This window comes from Herpailurus yagouaroundi, unplaced genomic scaffold (genome assembly GCF_014898765.1).
Source record: "Herpailurus yagouaroundi ecotype Mexico unplaced genomic scaffold, PumYag 163, whole genome shotgun sequence".
NCBI classification, from domain to species: domain Eukaryota; kingdom Metazoa; phylum Chordata; class Mammalia; order Carnivora; family Felidae; genus Herpailurus; species Herpailurus yagouaroundi.
The window spans coordinates 39,555,805-39,574,712 of NW_024412404.1; the positions used below are offsets into that span (position 1 = coordinate 39,555,805).

At 48.3% G+C, this 18,908-nt stretch overlaps 1 protein-coding gene across 1 annotated transcript; it reads left to right on the forward strand.

Moving 5' to 3' along the window:
- The first annotated feature begins 430 nt into the window (after positions 1–430).
- On the forward strand, positions 431–16,192 carry SCD (stearoyl-CoA desaturase). The gene is made up of 6 exons (XM_040486157.1): positions 431–830; positions 1,349–1,631; positions 5,543–5,673; positions 7,126–7,331; positions 8,813–9,045; positions 12,106–16,192. Exons 1-6 carry the CDS (start codon positions 804–806, stop codon positions 12,303–12,305), a joined length of 1,080 nt encoding a protein of 359 aa, XP_040342091.1. The 5' UTR covers positions 431–803; the 3' UTR covers positions 12,306–16,192.
- The last annotated feature ends 2,716 nt before the right edge of the window (positions 16,193–18,908 follow it).

An 18,908-nucleotide genomic window follows, 5' to 3' on the forward strand; every position in this document is an offset into this window, starting at 1 on the left:
TGGTCGGCCCCGGGGCTTCCCCACTGTTGCCAGGGAAACTTCCCCGGTGCCCAGGCGTTCGCCCGCGGTCGGGGGCCAGTCCCGGGCGGGTAGCCACCCCCCACTCCCGGACCGGGTCCTCTCCCGCGTGCGGAGGGAAAGCTCCCGAGCGCCTCCGAGCCCGCAGGGTGCCGGGCACCGGGCCAGCGGCCGGGGAAGAGGAGCCGAGAAGGAGAAAGAGACGGGAGGGGGAGCGAGTAGCTCGCGGCAGAGGGAACAGCAGATTGCGCCCAGCCAATGGCAACGGCTGGACGAGGTGGCACCAAATTCCCTTCGGCCAATGACGCGCCAGATTCTACAGAAGCACATTAGCATTTCCCCGGGGGCAGGGGCAGGGGCAGGGGCCTGGGCTGCAGCGGCGGAGCCGCGGTGTGTCTGCAGTATCCTGTTTGTGCGTCTCCATCCCGCAGCACGCCTCAGCCCTGTCTCCTCCCCTCTCCCGCCCAGGCGGGTCTCCCACGGCGAGCCAACTCCGCGCACTTTGCCCCTTCTTGGCAGCGAATAAAAGGGGTCTGAGGAAATACGGGACATCCACTGCCAGCTCTAGCCTTTAAATACCCATCCCGGGTAGAGCCACGTACTGCAGATAGGATCCCGACACCGATCCGGCGCGCACCGCGCAGAGAGGGGTTCGGGGCGCAGCGCCGCGGGTCACCACGCAAACGCGGGCTCGGGAACCGAAGTCTACCCTCTGTTCCGGCCGTCCGGAACTCCGCTCTGCAGTCTCAGCCCCGGGAAAGTGATCCCCGCATCAGAGAGCCCAGATGCCGGCCCACTTGCTGCAAGACGAGGTGAGCTCCAAGTTAATTGCCCGCACACTGCGGGTTCACAGGCGCTGGGTGGACGAGAGCGTTGAGATCTCCGTGGACTGTATAGTCATCTTTTGCGAGTTGTACTGCCTTCAATTTGTTGGGAATGTGGATTGTAATTTGAGGACTTGGTTCCCCAACTTTTGTTTCTTCAGCTTTGAAGAAAAACCAGGTCGTGCCGGTATTTTGATGTCTATATATGCATGCGGGTTTTCCTTTGTGTGTTCTTAAGGGTGCCAGTGTTTTTCTCCTCCTTACTATCGCATCTTCACCTTGAGGTTCCACCACCTTCCACAATCTATCTGCACAGGTCCTGGGGGCTTCCCTCTCTTCCATCAGAGGTACCCCGGACTCTTCAGTTAACGTGGGCTTTGGGCGCAGGGTCTGTCCCTACGCCACCCTCCCTCCCTCCCCTCCCCCCCCTTGATTAGAGTGAAGTGGCAAGGGCTACGTGCACGTGTCTTCTTCTCCCTCCTGACTCTGCTTCCTCTCCCCTCCAGATCTCTAGCTCCTACACAACTACCACCACCATCACAGCGCCTCCCTCCAGGATTCTGCAGAATGGAGGGTGCAAGTTGGAGAAGCCTTCCCCATACTTGGAAGAAGACATCCGCCCTGAAATGAAAGATGACATCTACGACCCAAGCTACAAAGATCCCGAGGGCCCAAGGCCCAAGCTTCAGTACGTTTGGAGAAACATCATCCTTATGTCTCTGCTACACTTAGGAGCCCTCTATGGGATCATATTGGTTCCCACCTGCAAGGTCTACACCTGGATCTGGGGTAAGAGATTCCCTTGTCCTTCTGACCCAGTACCCTGGCTTCTCCCCACTCCTCTAATAAGGTAGGATCTTGCATAGAGCAGAGGCAACAGCCCCTCCAGGCCCAGGTTTTCCCAGCCATGTCTCTTGGTGACTCAAGAATGGTGGGCTGAGCACGGAGCCTAGGGGGATCGGGATGCAGGAGTGACGATGCTGGGGGTCCTTTAATATGGGGGTTGGGGAGGGAGCCCTGAGACCGGGTGCTGCAGGCTTTGAAATGAGTTGACCTGGGCCAAAGAGTCAGCTCTCCCTGAAGGAGCATTTCTGTTTCAAGTCATTTGCTTGGCTGCCTGTCCTAGCCCTGCCGGCCACAAAAGGATCAAGGCCACAACCTGGGAGGCATGGGAACATGGGACTAGACCAGCAGCTTTAGAGGGAATATGCTGAGCACAGTCCTAGGAAAGCAAGAGAACCCGCTCAGGAAGAGAGTTAGTAGAAGAGGGAGGAACAGAGAAGAGGTTATCTACAAAATAATTTTGCCTTGGCCCTTGGCCCGACCAGGCTTCTTTGTTAAATAGACGAAGAAAGCTCCTGTATGAAGCAGGTCACACAGATGTTGCTGCGACTCCACGGACGTCTGCAGGGAACTGAGCATGCCACCAAATGAAAGTGTTCTGAGAACGAAATATGACGGAGGAAATGTTTCATGTCCAGTGCCCATCTGGCATGCTCTGGCCCCTCTCTCTTGATGTCAGGAAGTCCCTCCTTGCCAGGGACAGCCAGGCCAGGCCAGAAAAGAGAACCCTGAGTGGCGCCCCAGCCTTGAGGCTGCTGCAGTGAGGGAGATGGTTTCCGGTTTGTCCCTAACCTGCCCTTAGCTCAGCTTTTTCAGGGATCCACGGGGATGGGCTGATGGCAGGGCCCTGCCCCCTGGATCCGCACATGTGCTTTGCAGGCATTTTCACCTCTGCCACCAAAAGCCTGACCTGGGAAGGGGAAAGGGAGAGCAGAGGGCTCCAGTGCCCCAGGGGCTCCACGTTGCCCCTCTCTGAGGGTAGTGAGTCAGAACTCCCCTCCAAAACACAACTTTAGGGTTTCCAGAGCAGTCTTGGGTGTGGGATGCCTGCCGACAGCTGCACTCTTGGCCGAGAGTTGTGTCGAAGGGCTGGTAGGAATTTTAGCTGATTCCCCTCCACGGGCCTCTTGGTGTAAAGGTGGTGGGATCTGGTCCCTGAAGCTTTGTCTTGGGAAATCTTCTCAGTGCCACAGAGAAATGCAACTGGGTAGATCCCCTCTCTTTGGGATCTCAATTTTTCCAGATACAAAGTGGGACAAACAGGACTTTTTTGGGATTAGGAAGGTAGTGCTCTTTGGGTTACATGTGTGTCACTCCCGGGGCTGGCCGGGTGCAGGAAATCAGTTCATCTGCAGACCAGGAAGGGCCCTTATGCTTGGGAGGGGAGGGGACATGTGTTCTGTACCCCTCTGAGAACCCAGCAGAACTTCAGCTGTAGTGTGAGAGGTCAAGAGCAGGTTTAAGGATTCCCCCAGGGAGACTATGGATTCTTCTCTCCGCTCCTTCTTCCCAGTAGAGGATCTTCACAGGTAGTTTTGTCACCTAGCCCCCTCCAACCTCAGAACTCCCTGTAGGCCTCGTGAGGCCCGGAGCTTGGCCAGACAATTGCTGATTGCTCCTTGCCCTTGGCTGCTGGTGCAGGGGGAACAATGCTACCTTTTGGGGGCTCTGCCCATGGGTGTGTACTGTACTTTTGGACAGAGAAACATGGCACACAGAGACTGGATGGTGACTTACACACACACACACACACCCGCCCCCGGGCCACGTGGTGGATGGCTTAGTTGATGGGATGACCAGCTGTATCTAGGAAGTCAGAACTTCTCTGTCTCAAGGAACAAGAGGGGTGAAGGGAGGGTCAGAGGGCCACCTTCAGAGTTTAGGAGCTTGGCTTCTCCTTTTGTTTTATCCCCCAAGGACAGTGTTAAATTAGCCACTGGTAGTGATTCCAGTATTTCTCATGGTTCTGAGCGATTTTGAGAGCATCTCAGAAGAGCCCTTAGGGCTGAAGAGATACCTCGGCAATACTGGCCAAGGGGCAAAACTTCTCAAATCTTTCTTAGAGTCAAAGCTATGAGACTTTCCTTAGGCCGACGAGTTGGACATTCACGAAGAAATGAATCTCCAATGGACTTAAGGCTGTCTATTAGATAGGCTTTAGAGATACCGATAGAGAAAGGCACCAGAGTGTATGGGCTCTTTTCCCAATGCCCCTGTTAATACTAGCATCTTATGTGCTTTCTGAGTCAACTTGCCAGGTCCTCTGTGGCGTGCAAAAGCCCGAGCAGCTTCCTTGGTTCTGAGCTGAGTGCTTTTGCTTTCATGCCCAGAGCCATTTTTCTTCCTCATTGGTGACTGGTCGGCTGTGGCTCAACTGTCACTTTTTCAGATGCAGTTGCAGGCAGATACTATACATCTGGAAAGAACTCACCACATGGCTTAAAGCCAGCAAATCACCTGAAGCCCCAATCCCAGCTCAGAGAGACTATGGGTAGAGCTTTCGCTGGGACAGACATTGGCCCCATGGCTCTCCTCCAGATCCTGTAGGAGGAACAGGAGAGGGTGGAGGAAGATAGGATAGGGGAGGAAGGGGGTTATTTAGGAAACTGGTATCTATGGCTGGAGGAGAACACAGGACAATTTGTTACAATGTGGAGTGTCTCCAACTGCAACTAAGTTCCGTGGCCACTGAGGATCTATTGTTTCTAGCAGTTTTCCTAGGAATGAAACATTGTCAACCGTCACCGCTCTACCAAGGCCTCAGCCCCTGCCTCCTAGAGCAGAGGAAGATGGGTATACCCAGAAACCCACTTTTCAGCTCGAGATTATATCTCTGTATAATCTAGAGATTATATCCTGCAGGCCTCCAGGAAGGCGGAAGATGGCTATACGCAGAAATCCACTTCCCAGTTGGAGATTATATCTCTGTATAATCTAGAGGTTATATCCTGCAGGCCTCCGGGAAGGTGAGGCAGGACAGTGTTGGGGTATTCCGCCCGTAGCTTGGAGGCCATCCCACCACTACCTAGAATTAGCCTTGCCAGAGGGAGCAGGGACTGACTGAGGCACATGGCAAAGGAGGGACACAGGAACCGTGGGGCTGTGGAGAGTACAGTATAGCCGGGACACAGACTGCTTGTTGACAGACAACTTGGTTTCGAGCCCACTCAGCCTCTCACCGCGTACTGCAAAGTACACGTAACTGCAAAGTGAGGATATTAGATCCCATTCAAGGTATCCGATGAATCAGAGAGCATCAAAGCCTTGGCAAAGCTTCAGACACTGTGCAGATATGACTTATGTGCAGCGCGGGCTTTCCCCCGATATGGCCCCACTGCCTGCTAAAATATTGAAATGTTTTTATACTAGTTGGTAAATAGCCACGGTTCAGAGCCCTGTGAGTGTCCTCTAGAATCCAGGGTCCCTTGAACTGGTTAATGCGTAGACCATACTGGCTGTCAAACATTTTAATACTACCCTTGCTTATAGGTCCTAAACTTTGCAGGAGTCGTCTGTGGTCCTTAAAACTTTGGAAAAGTTTAACTGAAGGTCAAAGGAAATGGGATCTGGGATAATGTCCTTCATGATGGAGAATGACAAGTGGCTGGGTGATAAGAGCCCTCTTCTCTGCCTGGCCTTTCTGAAGTGCCTGGGATTTGGCTCGTTCCAGAGGATGGGAGGTGATGGTAGTTTTCAGTTTGTAAAACGGAAGGGGCATGGGAGACCAAGGCATCCCTGGAGTTTAGGGTAAAACAGATCCTCACCCGAAGCCTAAAGAACACACGGACCAGTCTGGAGAACGTCATGTGAATGTCTTCCCAGATTAGTGACTACCCACAACTGACTTCTCCCGGCAGGGTTCTTCTACTATGTGATCAGCGCCCTGGGCATAACAGCGGGAGCTCATCGCCTATGGAGTCACCGGACTTACAAAGCTCGGCTGCCCCTGCGGTTCTTCCTGATCATTGCCAACACGATGGCATTCCAGGTAAGAAGCTGGCTCTGCTCAGCTCTTTTCCCTCCACTCTTCTGATGGTCCAGGGACAGAACGGAGGAGCTCAGTGCCTGGAGAGGAGCTGCACCTGGACAGCACCTCAATTTCCTCTCCCCTTTAGGGTCACCTCCAGTGCAGGCCCAGTCCCTAAGTCCACATTGGAAAAGGGAGTAGGAGCTACATAGGACATAGTCTCAGCATCATGGGATTATTTTCGATCCTAAGGTCCCTCTGTTGTCACACACTCTTAGCTGTTGGGGGCCTTATCATAAGGGGCCGCAGTGCATAAGGAGCTGACCCTGTGTTCCTGGGCAGACACTGGACAATGAATTCTCCATTTTAGGCGAATATTTTAGGATTCCACCATAATGGGATTGAAGCTGATATTTCATAGACTCTTGGACTCTGTGTTCTCGGGTATATGAGCAAACACTTTGTAGCACTGATTATGTGCCTGACTATTCTACGCCCTTGACGTGGATTACCTCATGAAACCCTCACAACGATCTTAGAAGGTCGGTGTGATTACCCCCCTCTTACAGATGAGGAAATGGGGTCACTGACAAGTTAGGTAGACCAACATTTTGGTTCTATCTTGGGCTGCCAGTCTGGCTAAGTCAAATATTGAAGTTTGTTGGGGCAAAGAGTTCATGGCAGAGATAGAATACAGGGAACTAGGGAAAGGGAACTCCCAGTTATTAAGTGGAAGCAATGGGCAAAAGATAGCCTGTGGTGCGGGGCTTAGCTTGGAGCAAGAGGAAAAAGGAAAGAAAGCAAACTGATCCTCTCCTTCATGGCAGCATCCCAGGTACTTGCCACAGTTGTATAATCATCTCTGTCACAGCACTGAAGGTTCCTGATGTTGTCTTTGTGGGGCAAAGGAAGAGATTCTGGCACATTCTTTAAGGGATGAAAAGAATCCTAGGGGAGCCCACAGGTCATTTGGAAATGGAGTCAAGATCGTGATTTCTTTGCCTGGCCATCGTCTATATGGCAAGGCGTCAGAACGGAGCTCTCTGAAGCTTCATCCACCGACCGGGACCTGGGATGCAAGGCTGCCTCCCTCGTGATCTCCATGCCCAGGGGTTTGGCGCCCCGTGAGGACCTTTTCCAGCATTTTTCTTGCTTGAAGAATTGCAATGTGCTTTTCGAATGAAACTCTCTGAGCTCTGTGTGACCTGCCTCCGTTCTGTCCACCATATAACCTTCAAGAAGAAGCTAGTCCTGTTTGGGGTCCGGGGACTTTAAATTGCCCTTCCACCGAAGCTTCAGGGGCAAGCTGGGGGACAAGAGGAGGCAACTCCATGACCCCTTTGATACCCCAACCCCTGGGCATTTTGTGAGGTGGAGCTGAGAGCCATGGGCTCTTAAAGTTGCCTATCCAGTGGAATTCCTCTAAGAGGGTATTTCTCATCAGGCCTACGTTCCTCTTCTCTGTCTCTCCAGAATGACGTGTTTGAATGGGCCCGAGATCACCGTGCTCACCACAAGTTTTCAGAAACAGATGCTGATCCTCACAATTCCCGGCGTGGCTTTTTCTTCTCTCACGTGGGTTGGCTGCTCGTACGCAAACACCCAGCCGTCAAAGAGAAGGGTGGTTTGCTAGACTTGTCTGACCTAAAAGCTGAGAAGCTGGTGATGTTCCAGAGAAGGTGAGTGAGGGGATAACGGGGCTGGGCATCTAGTGTTTGGGGAACCCCCTTTTTTCCCCTAGGGCTTATAAACCGAAGCTGAGTAATTCCGTGAGTTTGCACGTTCCGAATTTAACTTAAAACCCTCATCCTTAACGGCCCACAGGCCCCTGCCCATGGACTTTGTTCTTTCTCTCAGAGCTCTCTTAATTAAACCAATTAGATTGAACAAATACTTATTGGCCTAGGACATTCACAGATACAACGATGACTGTGTCACAATCCCTGCCTTCAAGGAGTTTGTAGCCTGTTGGGAAGTGGAGGGAGAGCCAAGGATCTGGGCAGCCATGACACATGCAAGATGTTTTCTATACCAATGAGGGGCCCAAAGGGGAGGGAGGTTGTGTAGTGGGGGGCATGGGGGAAGGGTTAATGCAGAAGATAGCTTTGGAATCCCCTGATGGATAGAGATTTTCACAGGTGTGTGTGGGAAGGGAAAGTACACACACAAAGAAGAGAAGGAGCTAAAGCATGAAAGCACATTCCAGCCACAAAGTCCTTTTGCTTGAAGCACAGGGTGTGGTGGCAATAAGACTAGAAAGAGAGGCTGACGCTATCCTTGTAGAGCCTTAAAAGCAAAAGTAGGACTTAATTCAATAGGCAAGGGGAAACCATTACAAGTTTTTTGAACAGTGATGTGGCATGACCGGAGGTGTTCTTTAGAAAGGTCACTCTCCGGATGGTCGGAAAAAAAAAAAACAAAAAAAAAAACCATTGAGTCAGAGAGCTGAGAAGCAGGACCACGAGTAAGGAGTTAACAGGGAGCCAGTTAACATGGCAGGAATGCAAAGTTTGATGCAGGGAATACTAATGATAGGAGAGTAGAGAACACTGGCCACTGAAGAGAAGCAGGAAACCAGTTCCCTAGAAATGTCAATGGCGTAGCCTACATTGGAGAGAGTGAAGAATGGCACGGAGCCTCCAGAGGGCCTGCGGGCGTCAAGGACGCTCTGTGCCTGGCTCAGGAAGGAGAGGAATGATTAGAGGGGTGGCCAGCAGGACGTGGAGGCAAGACACAGAGCACAGACTCTCAGAAACCATGGACAGGAAAGAGAAAGGAGCCTACAAGGCAGGATGGAAAAACAGCCTGGGAAGGAGGACTGAGTTTATTAAGTTGGTAATTGGGACCTCACCTGTCTTACCAAGGTGCTATTAGGCTACAGTCAAAAAGAACATTGGATGCAGACGCTGGAGACAAGCATTCCGATCCTTGCTCCACCGGTTCCTACTGGTGTGATCCTAGAAAAGTCAGTTCACCTGTCATTACCTCATTTTCTAACCCCGGAGACATTCAGAACATTTCCCCACCCCGTTCCCTCTTGCTTTGACTTCTGCTATGTTGTACCCCGTAGAAGGAAAGAGCCCCGCCGGTGACAGTGGGAAAATCAGGCAGATCTGGGAGTCCTCTCCCCTCTGACTCAGCGTATGGTCTCTCAATGTAGGTACTACAAACCCGGCATCCTGTTGATGTGCTTCATCCTGCCCACTCTTGTGCCCTGGTATTTCTGGGGTGAAACGTTTATACACAGCTTGTGCGTTGCCACTTTCTTGCGTTACGCCATTGTGCTCAATGCCACCTGGCTGGTGAACAGCGCTGCCCACCTCTACGGATATCGCCCTTATGACACCACCATTAGCCCCCGAGAGAATATCCTGGTTTCCCTGGGAGCTGTAGGTAAGTCAGCAGTCCGCAGCAAGACCCCTTCTAGTGGTCCGCCGGGTAGGGTGTTAGGCTAGGAGCCAGGAAAACCGGAGTAACCTGTTTTAGGACCTTCTTTCCGTCTGGGACCCCGCTGCAAAACTAAGGGTCAACATAGTAGACAACTTTTCAGAGTCAGGCAACAGATTTTCTGTGGGAGGAAAAGGGTGAAAAAACAACAATGCACTTGATTTCACATTCCAGAACACTCCCAACTGCTATGCATAATGAGCCCCTTTGGGTTTTCCTTTTTCCAGTCACCTCTGGGCTGGATTGCAGGTCTTGCTTGGGGCAGGGAATGCATAAAGGGGCCAACAGGATCATTTGGGTGGGCAGTAAGTCTAGGGTGTTATATGTAAACGTGCCGTATACAATGCAGCCAACAGGATCATTTGGGTGGGCAGTAAGCCTAGGGTGTTATATGTAAACGTGCCGTATACAATGCAGACTAAGTCCTTGTAATTTAATTGCACCAACTTCTATTTTATCTTCTTGCTGTATTCAGGGAGGCCACATCTGAAGCATGTGCCACGCCTTGTTCTTTGGTGATGCCCACGTGAAGGGCATCAAAGCAATTGTTGGTGACCCTTTGCCACCACTCATCAGTCCTATCTCTTGCCCTTTATCTTTCTCTCTCCTGCTTCTCCTCTGTGCTAGGAACACACCTTCACCACAACGTGGCTTAGGGAACCGTGAGTAAAGTGGTTAGTTTGATCACAAGTACCTGCTCACTGATCTAATGCTGACTATTCATGAATTTATTTCTATCATTCCAGTCAATAGCCAGAGGCTAAGACAACAGGCTTCTAACCATCTGACTCCCCCCGCTTTTTTTCCCCCGTCACTGTTTTCAACTAAATATAGACCTTGACCGAGGCCTGGAATTTATTTTCCTGAAGCAGACCCCGTGACCTCTTCCTCACCAATGATCAGTGCTGTTGGTCATCCGGTATATCTAGGCAACTTCACCGTTCCACATATTTGTGCCCACTGTGGCCTAACCTTCACTTTTTCGCTTTAAAACCTCCCATTAGATTCTCAATCCTCATCATCTTTACTATCCGTACTAGGGCGTTTTTTTCCCATCTCTTCGGAACTTTCATGTGCCTCCCGCGCCTCGCAGGCACCGTCTGCCAGTGCGCCCGCTCATACTCTGAACCGTGCTTGAAATCAGTCACCTAGGCGATGCAAGTCTGAGACTTTCACAGAAATGGAAGTTTCTGGAATGACACTTGTCCTCTCCTGGTGCTGGGTCTATGGCGAGCTTCCCCAACTGCAGCCTCTTGCTGAGCACGACTTCAGAGTGGCTGCCAGTATCTTACTTTGTCTCGGCTCTCATTCGTTTCTCCAACCTGTTGCACTCCTCCCTTTTCACCTCTGGCCTTTGTTCTCCTGGGGCTTATTTTTCTGCCATTCTAACCTTTTTCTTCTTGAGTTACCTCCCCCACAGTCACATGCTCTTTTTCTCTCTGCCAAAGCTGCCCTCCTCCCTTGAGCCTCGCTTGGGCTCTGTCTTGCTGCCCCAGTTGTAGAGTCCTCTCTCTGTTCCATCCATGGGCCTTCCTCTGTTTCTTGGCCTCTTGGCTATGTGTGTATCTGGTTTAGTTTTAAATCTGATAACCGGAGGCCTGGTTGGTGCTTGTACAGAGCCTTGGTACAAAACCATTTATGGAAATTGGTAATCTTGTCGGTACGTTCGGCCTTGTGGCGAGCCCAGCCTCCTACTCAGTTCACACTGTGGATAATCAGGTGTCACAGAGAGAGGACATACCTTGACTTGCCCTGGATGGTGTCATTTACTTTGCAGGACTTCCTTCACTTGCTTGTTATTAATATCATTACTGCCCTACTAGGGTTCTTTTATCTTCAAAGGGCTCAGAGTGTGCTCTTTTATTAGCCAGTCTTTCCCAGCTTTCTAAGGGTCAGTATTGTTACTGTTGAATACGATCCGGAAGGAAGAGTCCTGCCAGAGGTTGGAGGGCTCACTCTCTGCGGAGTTTCCAAAGCTTTACCTGTTCCCGAAATTCTCTTAAAACTGGAATTGCTTTGTTTTTCTTCTGTCCAGCAAAGTGACCTGCTCATCTCAGAATCTCAGAGATTAGAGGGAATATCTAAGCATTTTAAGTCTTTTTCTTTTTAAGTTTATTTATATATTTTGAGAGAGGGAGAGAGAGAGAGAGAGCAGGGGAGGAGCAGAGAGAGAGGGAGAGAGAAGGAGAGAAACAGAGAGAGAGAGTTCCACACAGGCTCCTCACTGTCAACGCAGAGCCCGACACAGGGCCTGATCCCACCAGCGGTGAGATCCTGACCTGAGCCAAAGCCAAGAGTCGGTTGCTTAACCGACTGAGCCACCCGGGTGCCCCATAAGCATTTTAATTCTTACTCCCTCAGAGAGATTCTGTTTTATCAGCATCACCCTACACCAGGGTCAAAGCTCAAAGTACTAGAAGCCGGAACAGTCCATTGGAAACCAGTAGTGACTGAGGAAATTCGGGCCCCTGCACTGGGCCTTTTTTCTTCTGCCTTTGGGCTGTTACTGCCCAATTCTGTCAATATCTTCCCCCCTTCGAGGTGGCGCTAATGCCGTGGCGAAAGGTGTGGTCCTTTGCTCATCTCTGTAAGAAGCACAGCAAAAGTCCTTCATTCTCGACCCTGTCCTCTCCCCACGCTGACACATGCACATGTCCACAAAGAGCCTGTAGTGGCTCAGACCAATATTTAGCGAGGCTCTGGAATCTTCCAATCTGAAATCCATTCCCAGCCATAGCAGTTTCTCTCTAGTTAGCTTATCTTCTGGGAGAAATTGCCGGTCCTTCTCTGACAAAGGCTCCTAGAAAGGCTTGGGGGATCAGGGCTCCCCAGCGCCTCTGAGGGAAACAATTGGGTTCAGAGGCGAAGAGCCTGGGTTCACTGGTTCATTCAGCAATAGCAAGTTTCTGAGGGGTTTGAGGCCCTCTGCTAGGCAACCAGCGCGCGGAGACCACGAAGACTGCAGCTCACAGCGTGGCCCCATAACTCTCATTGCTTCTGTTCCAGGGGAGGGCTTCCACAACTACCACCACTCCTTTCCCTATGACTACTCTGCCAGTGAGTACCGCTGGCACATCAACTTCACCACATTCTTCATCGACTGCATGGCTTTCCTCGGCCTGGCTTACGACCGGAAGAAAGTATCCAAGGCCGCCATCCTGGCCAGGGTTAAAAGAACTGGAGACGGAAGCTACAAGAGTGGCTGAGTTTTGGGTCCCTCGGGTTCCTTTTCCGAAAGCCAGCCGGGCAGAGGTTTAATGTTCTGTTTATTAACTACTGAATAATGCTACCAGGATGCTAAAGAGGATGACATTAACCCACTCCAGTACAGTATTCTTTTAAAATTGAAAGCCAACAACTCTGCCTTCACGACACTAAGCTGATATTCTTATTTTTACTCTTCTCTTCCCTCTCTTCTAGTCCATCGTCATTTTCTTGGCTTTGTTCGTATCACTTCCCTTCCTCTCCTCGCTCGTTGCCTCCCAGGCAAGCAGCTCGTCATTCATTGGTGGGTGTCCAACTTCCAAAGCCTAGACAACCGTTCTGTAGCCCAGAGCTTGTGGGCTTTGCCCCACATAACTCTTTCCTTGAGCTGTCCTGAGACTCAGGATGGGTGGCTCACGCTAGAGCTAGGATAAAATCTTCTGGGAAGGCCCCCGTTAATTGTCTTCAGCCCAGGCTTTTGTGAGTTGGAATGGAAAATAACTTTATTGGGCACAAAGCTTCTAAAGCAGGTAAATTGTCAGGGGAGAGAGTTAGCGTGTATGGTATGATTGAGAAAAGTAAAGATGGGGTGAGGTGGGAATCAAGGCAAGAAGCTCCTGTTGTGATTGGACACACAGTCGCTTGCCTGGTGGGGACTTGGAGCCCCACCAGATGGCATGCCTCCTCTCTCTCCTGACTCTGAATGGGGAATGGGCCTAGAGCTTGGCAACGCAAAAGCAAATCTCAATGTCCCACTGTAGTTTAGTCTGAGGATAAAGAAGCATTTAGTTTGTAGTAAAAGTGGTCTCTGCTGGGGAAGGATTTTTTTTTTTTTTTTTTTTTAATAACGACAAGATTTCTTATTCCATATGACAAGAAATCTTGAGGTTGCTTGTGTCCAGAATCGGTGAATCTAGCGGATCACGGAATCATCGAAATTCTTTCATCTTTCTGCTCTGCCATCTCCGGGACATTGGTCAGCTCCCATCATAGTAATAAGGTGACTCAAGCGTTCCCAGACATCCAAAAGAGGAACATGTTTGTGGCCTAGTGGTGAGCACAGCCACCTTCCACGAAAGGAAGGATTTTAAGAGGTGGGGTTGGGTCCAACATAAAAATATACATCCATACATCCTTTGCTTGGAATGTTAAAGTAATTCACTTAGAGTATCTCCCTCTGCAAGAGGGATGCTTGAAAAAGAGGAGAAATGAGGTGGGTTGTCTGCTTTCCTCTCACTGCTGGACAGGAGATGGAGAGGTTCCGGGGCAAGGTCTGTTGGCAGTTCCTAAGAGATAACTTTACAAAAGAAGGGCTCTGAGAACACCTTGCCAGGGGATTCAGAAGGTTACTGAGTAAGTCATTGGATGTCCTAATTTGGAAGGTGGTTATACAAACAAGTTAAATGTTAAGTTCATTCATGAATGCCAGTTTCTCCTTGGAACGAATAAAAACTAGAAGGCTTCTCCCCTCAGTGTTGAACCATTTCATCCATTCCTTCTCTGTTAAAATTTTAGTCTAAAGTATAGGACTGCCTGGGCCGGGGGAAGGCGAGGTAGGAATCTCTTAACTACTGTGGTTATTGATTCCTGGCTCTACCCCAGCTGTCCATTTTCTCCTACAGGTTCTATCTCCTCCCTGCTGTTTCTTCTTTCTCTGGGCAGGAAGCCTCTTTTGTAGATACTCAGAGGCAGTGATGGCTATTGCTCACCAGGAAGCTCCCCTTCCTGCCGACAGAATGCTCAGGGTCACTGAACCACTGTTTCTCTTATAAAGTTGAGCTAGCTGCCACTCTCACTTGGCCTCCAGAGTCTCTCCATCTACACCTCTGGGCTCCCCTACCACACTGATGACTCAAGACAAAGCTGGCAAACCTTACCAGAAACATCCCTGGCTCAGGCACAGCTAGGCCAAATGCTCATGTGGTACCAGTGAGTCAGCCATAGGGCAAAAAAGGGTTTGTTTTTATCCTCCTCTGTCTGGATCAGAACACGAGAGAGCATGCTAGCTGCCCCCTGCTCTCTCAGTAAGCCTGCCCAGCCCGAGTCTGCTCCCAGTGGACAGTGCAATGCTTGTAGAAGTGGGAGGGAGCCTAGTCTTCACTGGGAAGCACAAGAAGCAAAGGGAAGTTCCAAAGTGCCTCACTCAAAAGGAGGCCCCGTTCCCTGGAGCCAGGGTGTACTGCAAAGCCGAGACTTGGGATCTGAGATGCCATGAACTTGGCTGAACAGCGTCTCTGTTCAGTAAACTAACCAGCATTCCCCACCACACAGCCTAGGGCAAACAGTAGTATAGGAGAGGTCTGAAAAAAAATCATCGGTGTTTTGAGAACCTTGGACTATTTCTGTCCCTGTACCTAAGTCATCAATGCAAAAGCCTGGCTGTACTCACTCTGTGAGAGATTGGAAATGTACGATACCAAATGTTCTGTGCACTGTTGAGCCCTAATAGTGGAAGGGAAGAGGGCCTTTCTTCCTGTATTCATCAAATAGAGGCTACAGGGGTTAACCTGGACTAAAGGCATCCTTGTCTTTTGAGCTCTTCCTCTCAGTAGAAAAGAATCTACTGGAAGATCACCATAGTTTAGATCTGCTGACCTGTGTACTTATCCCTTGGGTAGTTTTAATTCCACAGGTTATCAGATGCCTGCTTTATAAATTCTGATCAAAAACAAGTTTATCTTTCTATTCTAATTATGTCGCAGGGATCTGATCCATAGCATGACCTACACAAGGCTGGACAGGGTCCTCAAGCTGAGGGCCCCAGTGTATAGGAGAATGTGTAGGTAGAAGGGTGTCTGCTGAGTAAGGAACACTTTTTTCAAGATTCTAAAGCTGAGTTCAATTGACACATTAATGTCCCAGAAACTCAAGTCTGAATTTCTAACAGTCCTCGCTTTGTGGGTGTGCTGACAACTTATTTGGGTGCCTTACATCTTTTCTAATCAGTGTTGCATATGAGCCCCGTTCTCACTTCCTCTGTGGAGTTCCTTTGCACCTGAGAGCCTGCAAAAGTGGCTGGTAGAAAAGGGGGCCTGGCTGGAGAATTATCAGTATAGTTGTTTGCAGGATTCCCTTCTGGGCTTTATTTTGGAATCTTTTCTTAGGGCTATTTGTATTAAGTGCCCACATTTGATGGAGGGTGGAAGTAATTTGAATGTATTTGATTTATAATTTTTTTTTTTTTTTTAGATGAAAAGATGGTTGTAGCATTTAAAATGGAAACTTTTCCTCCTCGGTTTGCTAGTATCCTGAGTGTATTCTCCGTAAGTCTAGCTCAAATGGGTCAGCGTGAAAGGTTAAAGAAAACAAGATGTCAATGTTGCGCGGGTGGCTAAGGCCAGGGCCTCTCCTACCACTGTGCCACTGACTTGCTACGTGACCCTAGGCAAGTCACTTAACTATAATGTGCCTCAGTTTTCCTTCTGTTAAAATGGGATAATAATACTGACCTACCTCAAAGGGCAGTTTTGAGGTGTGACTAATGCTTTTTTTAAAGCATTTTGGGATCCTTCAGCAGAGGAATTCTTTTAAGTCCTGAGTATTTTTATAGTAGCAGTATCCACCATGAACTTGTGTCCACCATGAACCGTGGGTCCTGGATGCTATCATTAATTGATATGGTTCTCTCTGGGAGATTGAGTAAATCCATTGGGTAAGTGGTGGATAACTAGCCAGACAACATTTGAGAATGCATAAACTCATTGCCATGGAAACAATACACAGGATACCTTTTCCTTGATTGGGTGGGATTTCCCCCTTTTTATGTGGGATAGTAGTTATTTGTGACCTAAGAATAATTTTGGAATAATTTCTATTAATATCAACTCTGAAGCTTAGTTGTACTGATCTGAAATTGTGTTTGTTCATAATAAAAGTGAAGTGAATCTGATTGTACTGTGTCTGGGTGATTTTTGGCTGTGATTCAAAGTTTCCTGGGACTTTAGTTTAGATCTGCTGACCCGTACACTTATCGCTTGGGTAGTTTTAATTGATTGTTTACCACGCTGCCTATACCCTGTCCCTGTACCTTTAAGAGTAAAAAAGAAGTAGACGCTACACTGGTTGACTCACCCCAGTAACCCGCCCTGCCCTTCCTAAGGGTAACTTTAGGTTAAACTCGGCCTTGGCAGCAAGAAACCAGGAGTCTGTTGCCATTAAGTCAAACACATTTACACCAGCTGGCACTTTGGCCTGGGGAAATGCCAGGTCTCTTGCGTGTCACACGGTCACATGGACCCAAGACAGAGATACTCAGAGAGGAAGAGAACGACAGGAGAAGCATCTCTGGGAAAGCTGTTTTTCACCTTGCAACCTAGGCCGGGCAGTCCGGGTCATTCCTCCAAGAAAGGGGAGGAAATGTGGCCCTCCTGGGAATTAAGTGGCTTCCTGAACATGCTGATTAGCGGCAGCAGGAAGAAAGGAAAAACAATCCAAGGCAAGGTTAGGAAACTCCCAGAATAGGGCTCTGTGATCTTAAGGTGGAAAAGCCTTTAGCCTTTACCACTTATCTGAGAATCCTCATGGAAAAGAGAATGTGGACTTTCCCGCAGTTGGAAGAAGCTCCGTCTTCCCATAGGAGCCACCTTGACAACACCCAGGCTTCTACAAGTTCCCCAGAACCAGCTCCCCTTGCTTGTTACCGTAAGTTGCTTAGGATGGCAAGCCCTTAGGACAGGGTTACCCTTACTTAGGACGGGAAGCAAGATTCTCTCAGAGTAATTCTGAGCAGGCAAAATCAAGTCTATAGTCACTGAGACCTTGCCAGACCTTAATAACTTAAGTGGATAGTGGCATTTTCTTCACCATATCTGGCTTTCCACCCCTTTCCCTTTAAAATGTTTAGGCTGGACTATTATTTCGGTTGTTCTAGAATTGTTCTGTTCCTTCTAAGTATTGGCTTTGTTTCCCATTAACTGGCGTCCAATTAAAAAAGTTTGTCCTCAGTAAGCTCTGCTACCTTCTTTTCCTTTCCTCCTCTCTTCTACCTGGTTGTCCTAATTGAACGAGCTACTATGCTTCCTCCAGGCAATCTGTATTTTGTGTATTTGCTATTTCACCCTGTGGCAGTTTTTTGATTCCTATCTGCGAAAGTTCCAAGGAAGAAAGGGAAGAAAGGAGAGAGCTCTTGGAGCTTGATCAATATGTTCAGTTGAGAGAACTGAATTCAAGATTGAGAGAGAAAAGGAATAAGTAATGAACTTAACTGTAAGGGTGAGTTGTAAATAATGAGCTCCTAGGGGGCAAGGTAATGAACTCTTCTTGACATGTTAAGAGGTTAAGGCTCTAGTTAATAACCCAGATTTAACCATGGGACGAAGGATAAAATAATAATGGAGAAGAACATGGAAATAAGGCTCCTGGTGTCCAATGAACAAGAATTTTTCTCTCTCTTCTCTAGAGGAAGAACCAAGACAGTCCCTAAAAGTATTCACCGGGGCACAAAAAGAAAGAAAAGCATCCAGATTGGAAAGGAAGAAGTAAATCCATCTCTGTATGGAAATGACAGGATTTTGATTTTGTATATAAAAGAAGTCCTAAAGAATCCACACAGAAAAAAACGATTAGAACTAAAAAACAAATTCAGCAAGGTTGCGGAATACTAGATTGATACACAAAAATCAATTGTATTTCTATAAACTAGCAAAGAATAATACACAAGAAAAGAATTCCACTTATAACAGCATCAAAAAGAATAAGATAAATAGAAATAAATCTAACGAAGCACACACATAAGAATGGTACAGTGTTAACTACAAAATGTTATTGAGAGAAATTAAAGAAGAGAAGCCCAACTGGCTCAGCCTGTAGAGCATGTGACTCTTGATCTCGGGGTTGTGAGTTTGAGCCCCACGTTGGGTGCAGAGATTACTTAGAAACAAAATCTTGAAAGAAAGAAAGAAGGAAAGAAAGAAAGAAATAAGAAAGACAGAAATTAAAGAAGACCTAAATAAATGGAGAGAAATCTCTCATGTTCATGAAATGGAAGATGTAAGTTAGTAATACTCCCCAAATTTATCTGCAGAGTCAATGCAATTCTTATCAAAATTCCAATTGCCTTTTTAAACAGAAATTGACAAGCTTATCCTAAAATTCATATGGAAATTCAAGGGACCCAGAATAGTCCAAACAAGACAGTGTTAGTGCCAGCATAAGGACATCAATAGAATAGAATTGAGAGTATAGAAATAAACCCATATATTTATAGTCAACTGACTTTTGACAAAGATGCTTAGACAATTCAATGAGAAAGAATAGTTTTTTCAACAAATGGTGTTGGGACAGCTGGCTATCTACATGCAAAAGAATGTGGTTGACCTACTACCTCACATCATGTATAAATATTAATTCAAAATGGATCAGCTAAAACTATAAAACTCTTAAGAGAAAACAAAAGTGTAAATCTCTATAACCTTGAATTAGGCAATGGTTTCTTAGATATGATACCAAAAGCCTAAATAACAATAAAAAACTAAATTGGACTTCATCAAAATTTAAAAATCTGTGCTTTGGGGGCGCCTGGGTGGCTCAGTCGGTTGAGCTTCCGACTTTGGCTCAGGTCATGATCTCACAGTCCGTGAGTTCGAGCCCCGCGTCGGGCTCTGTGT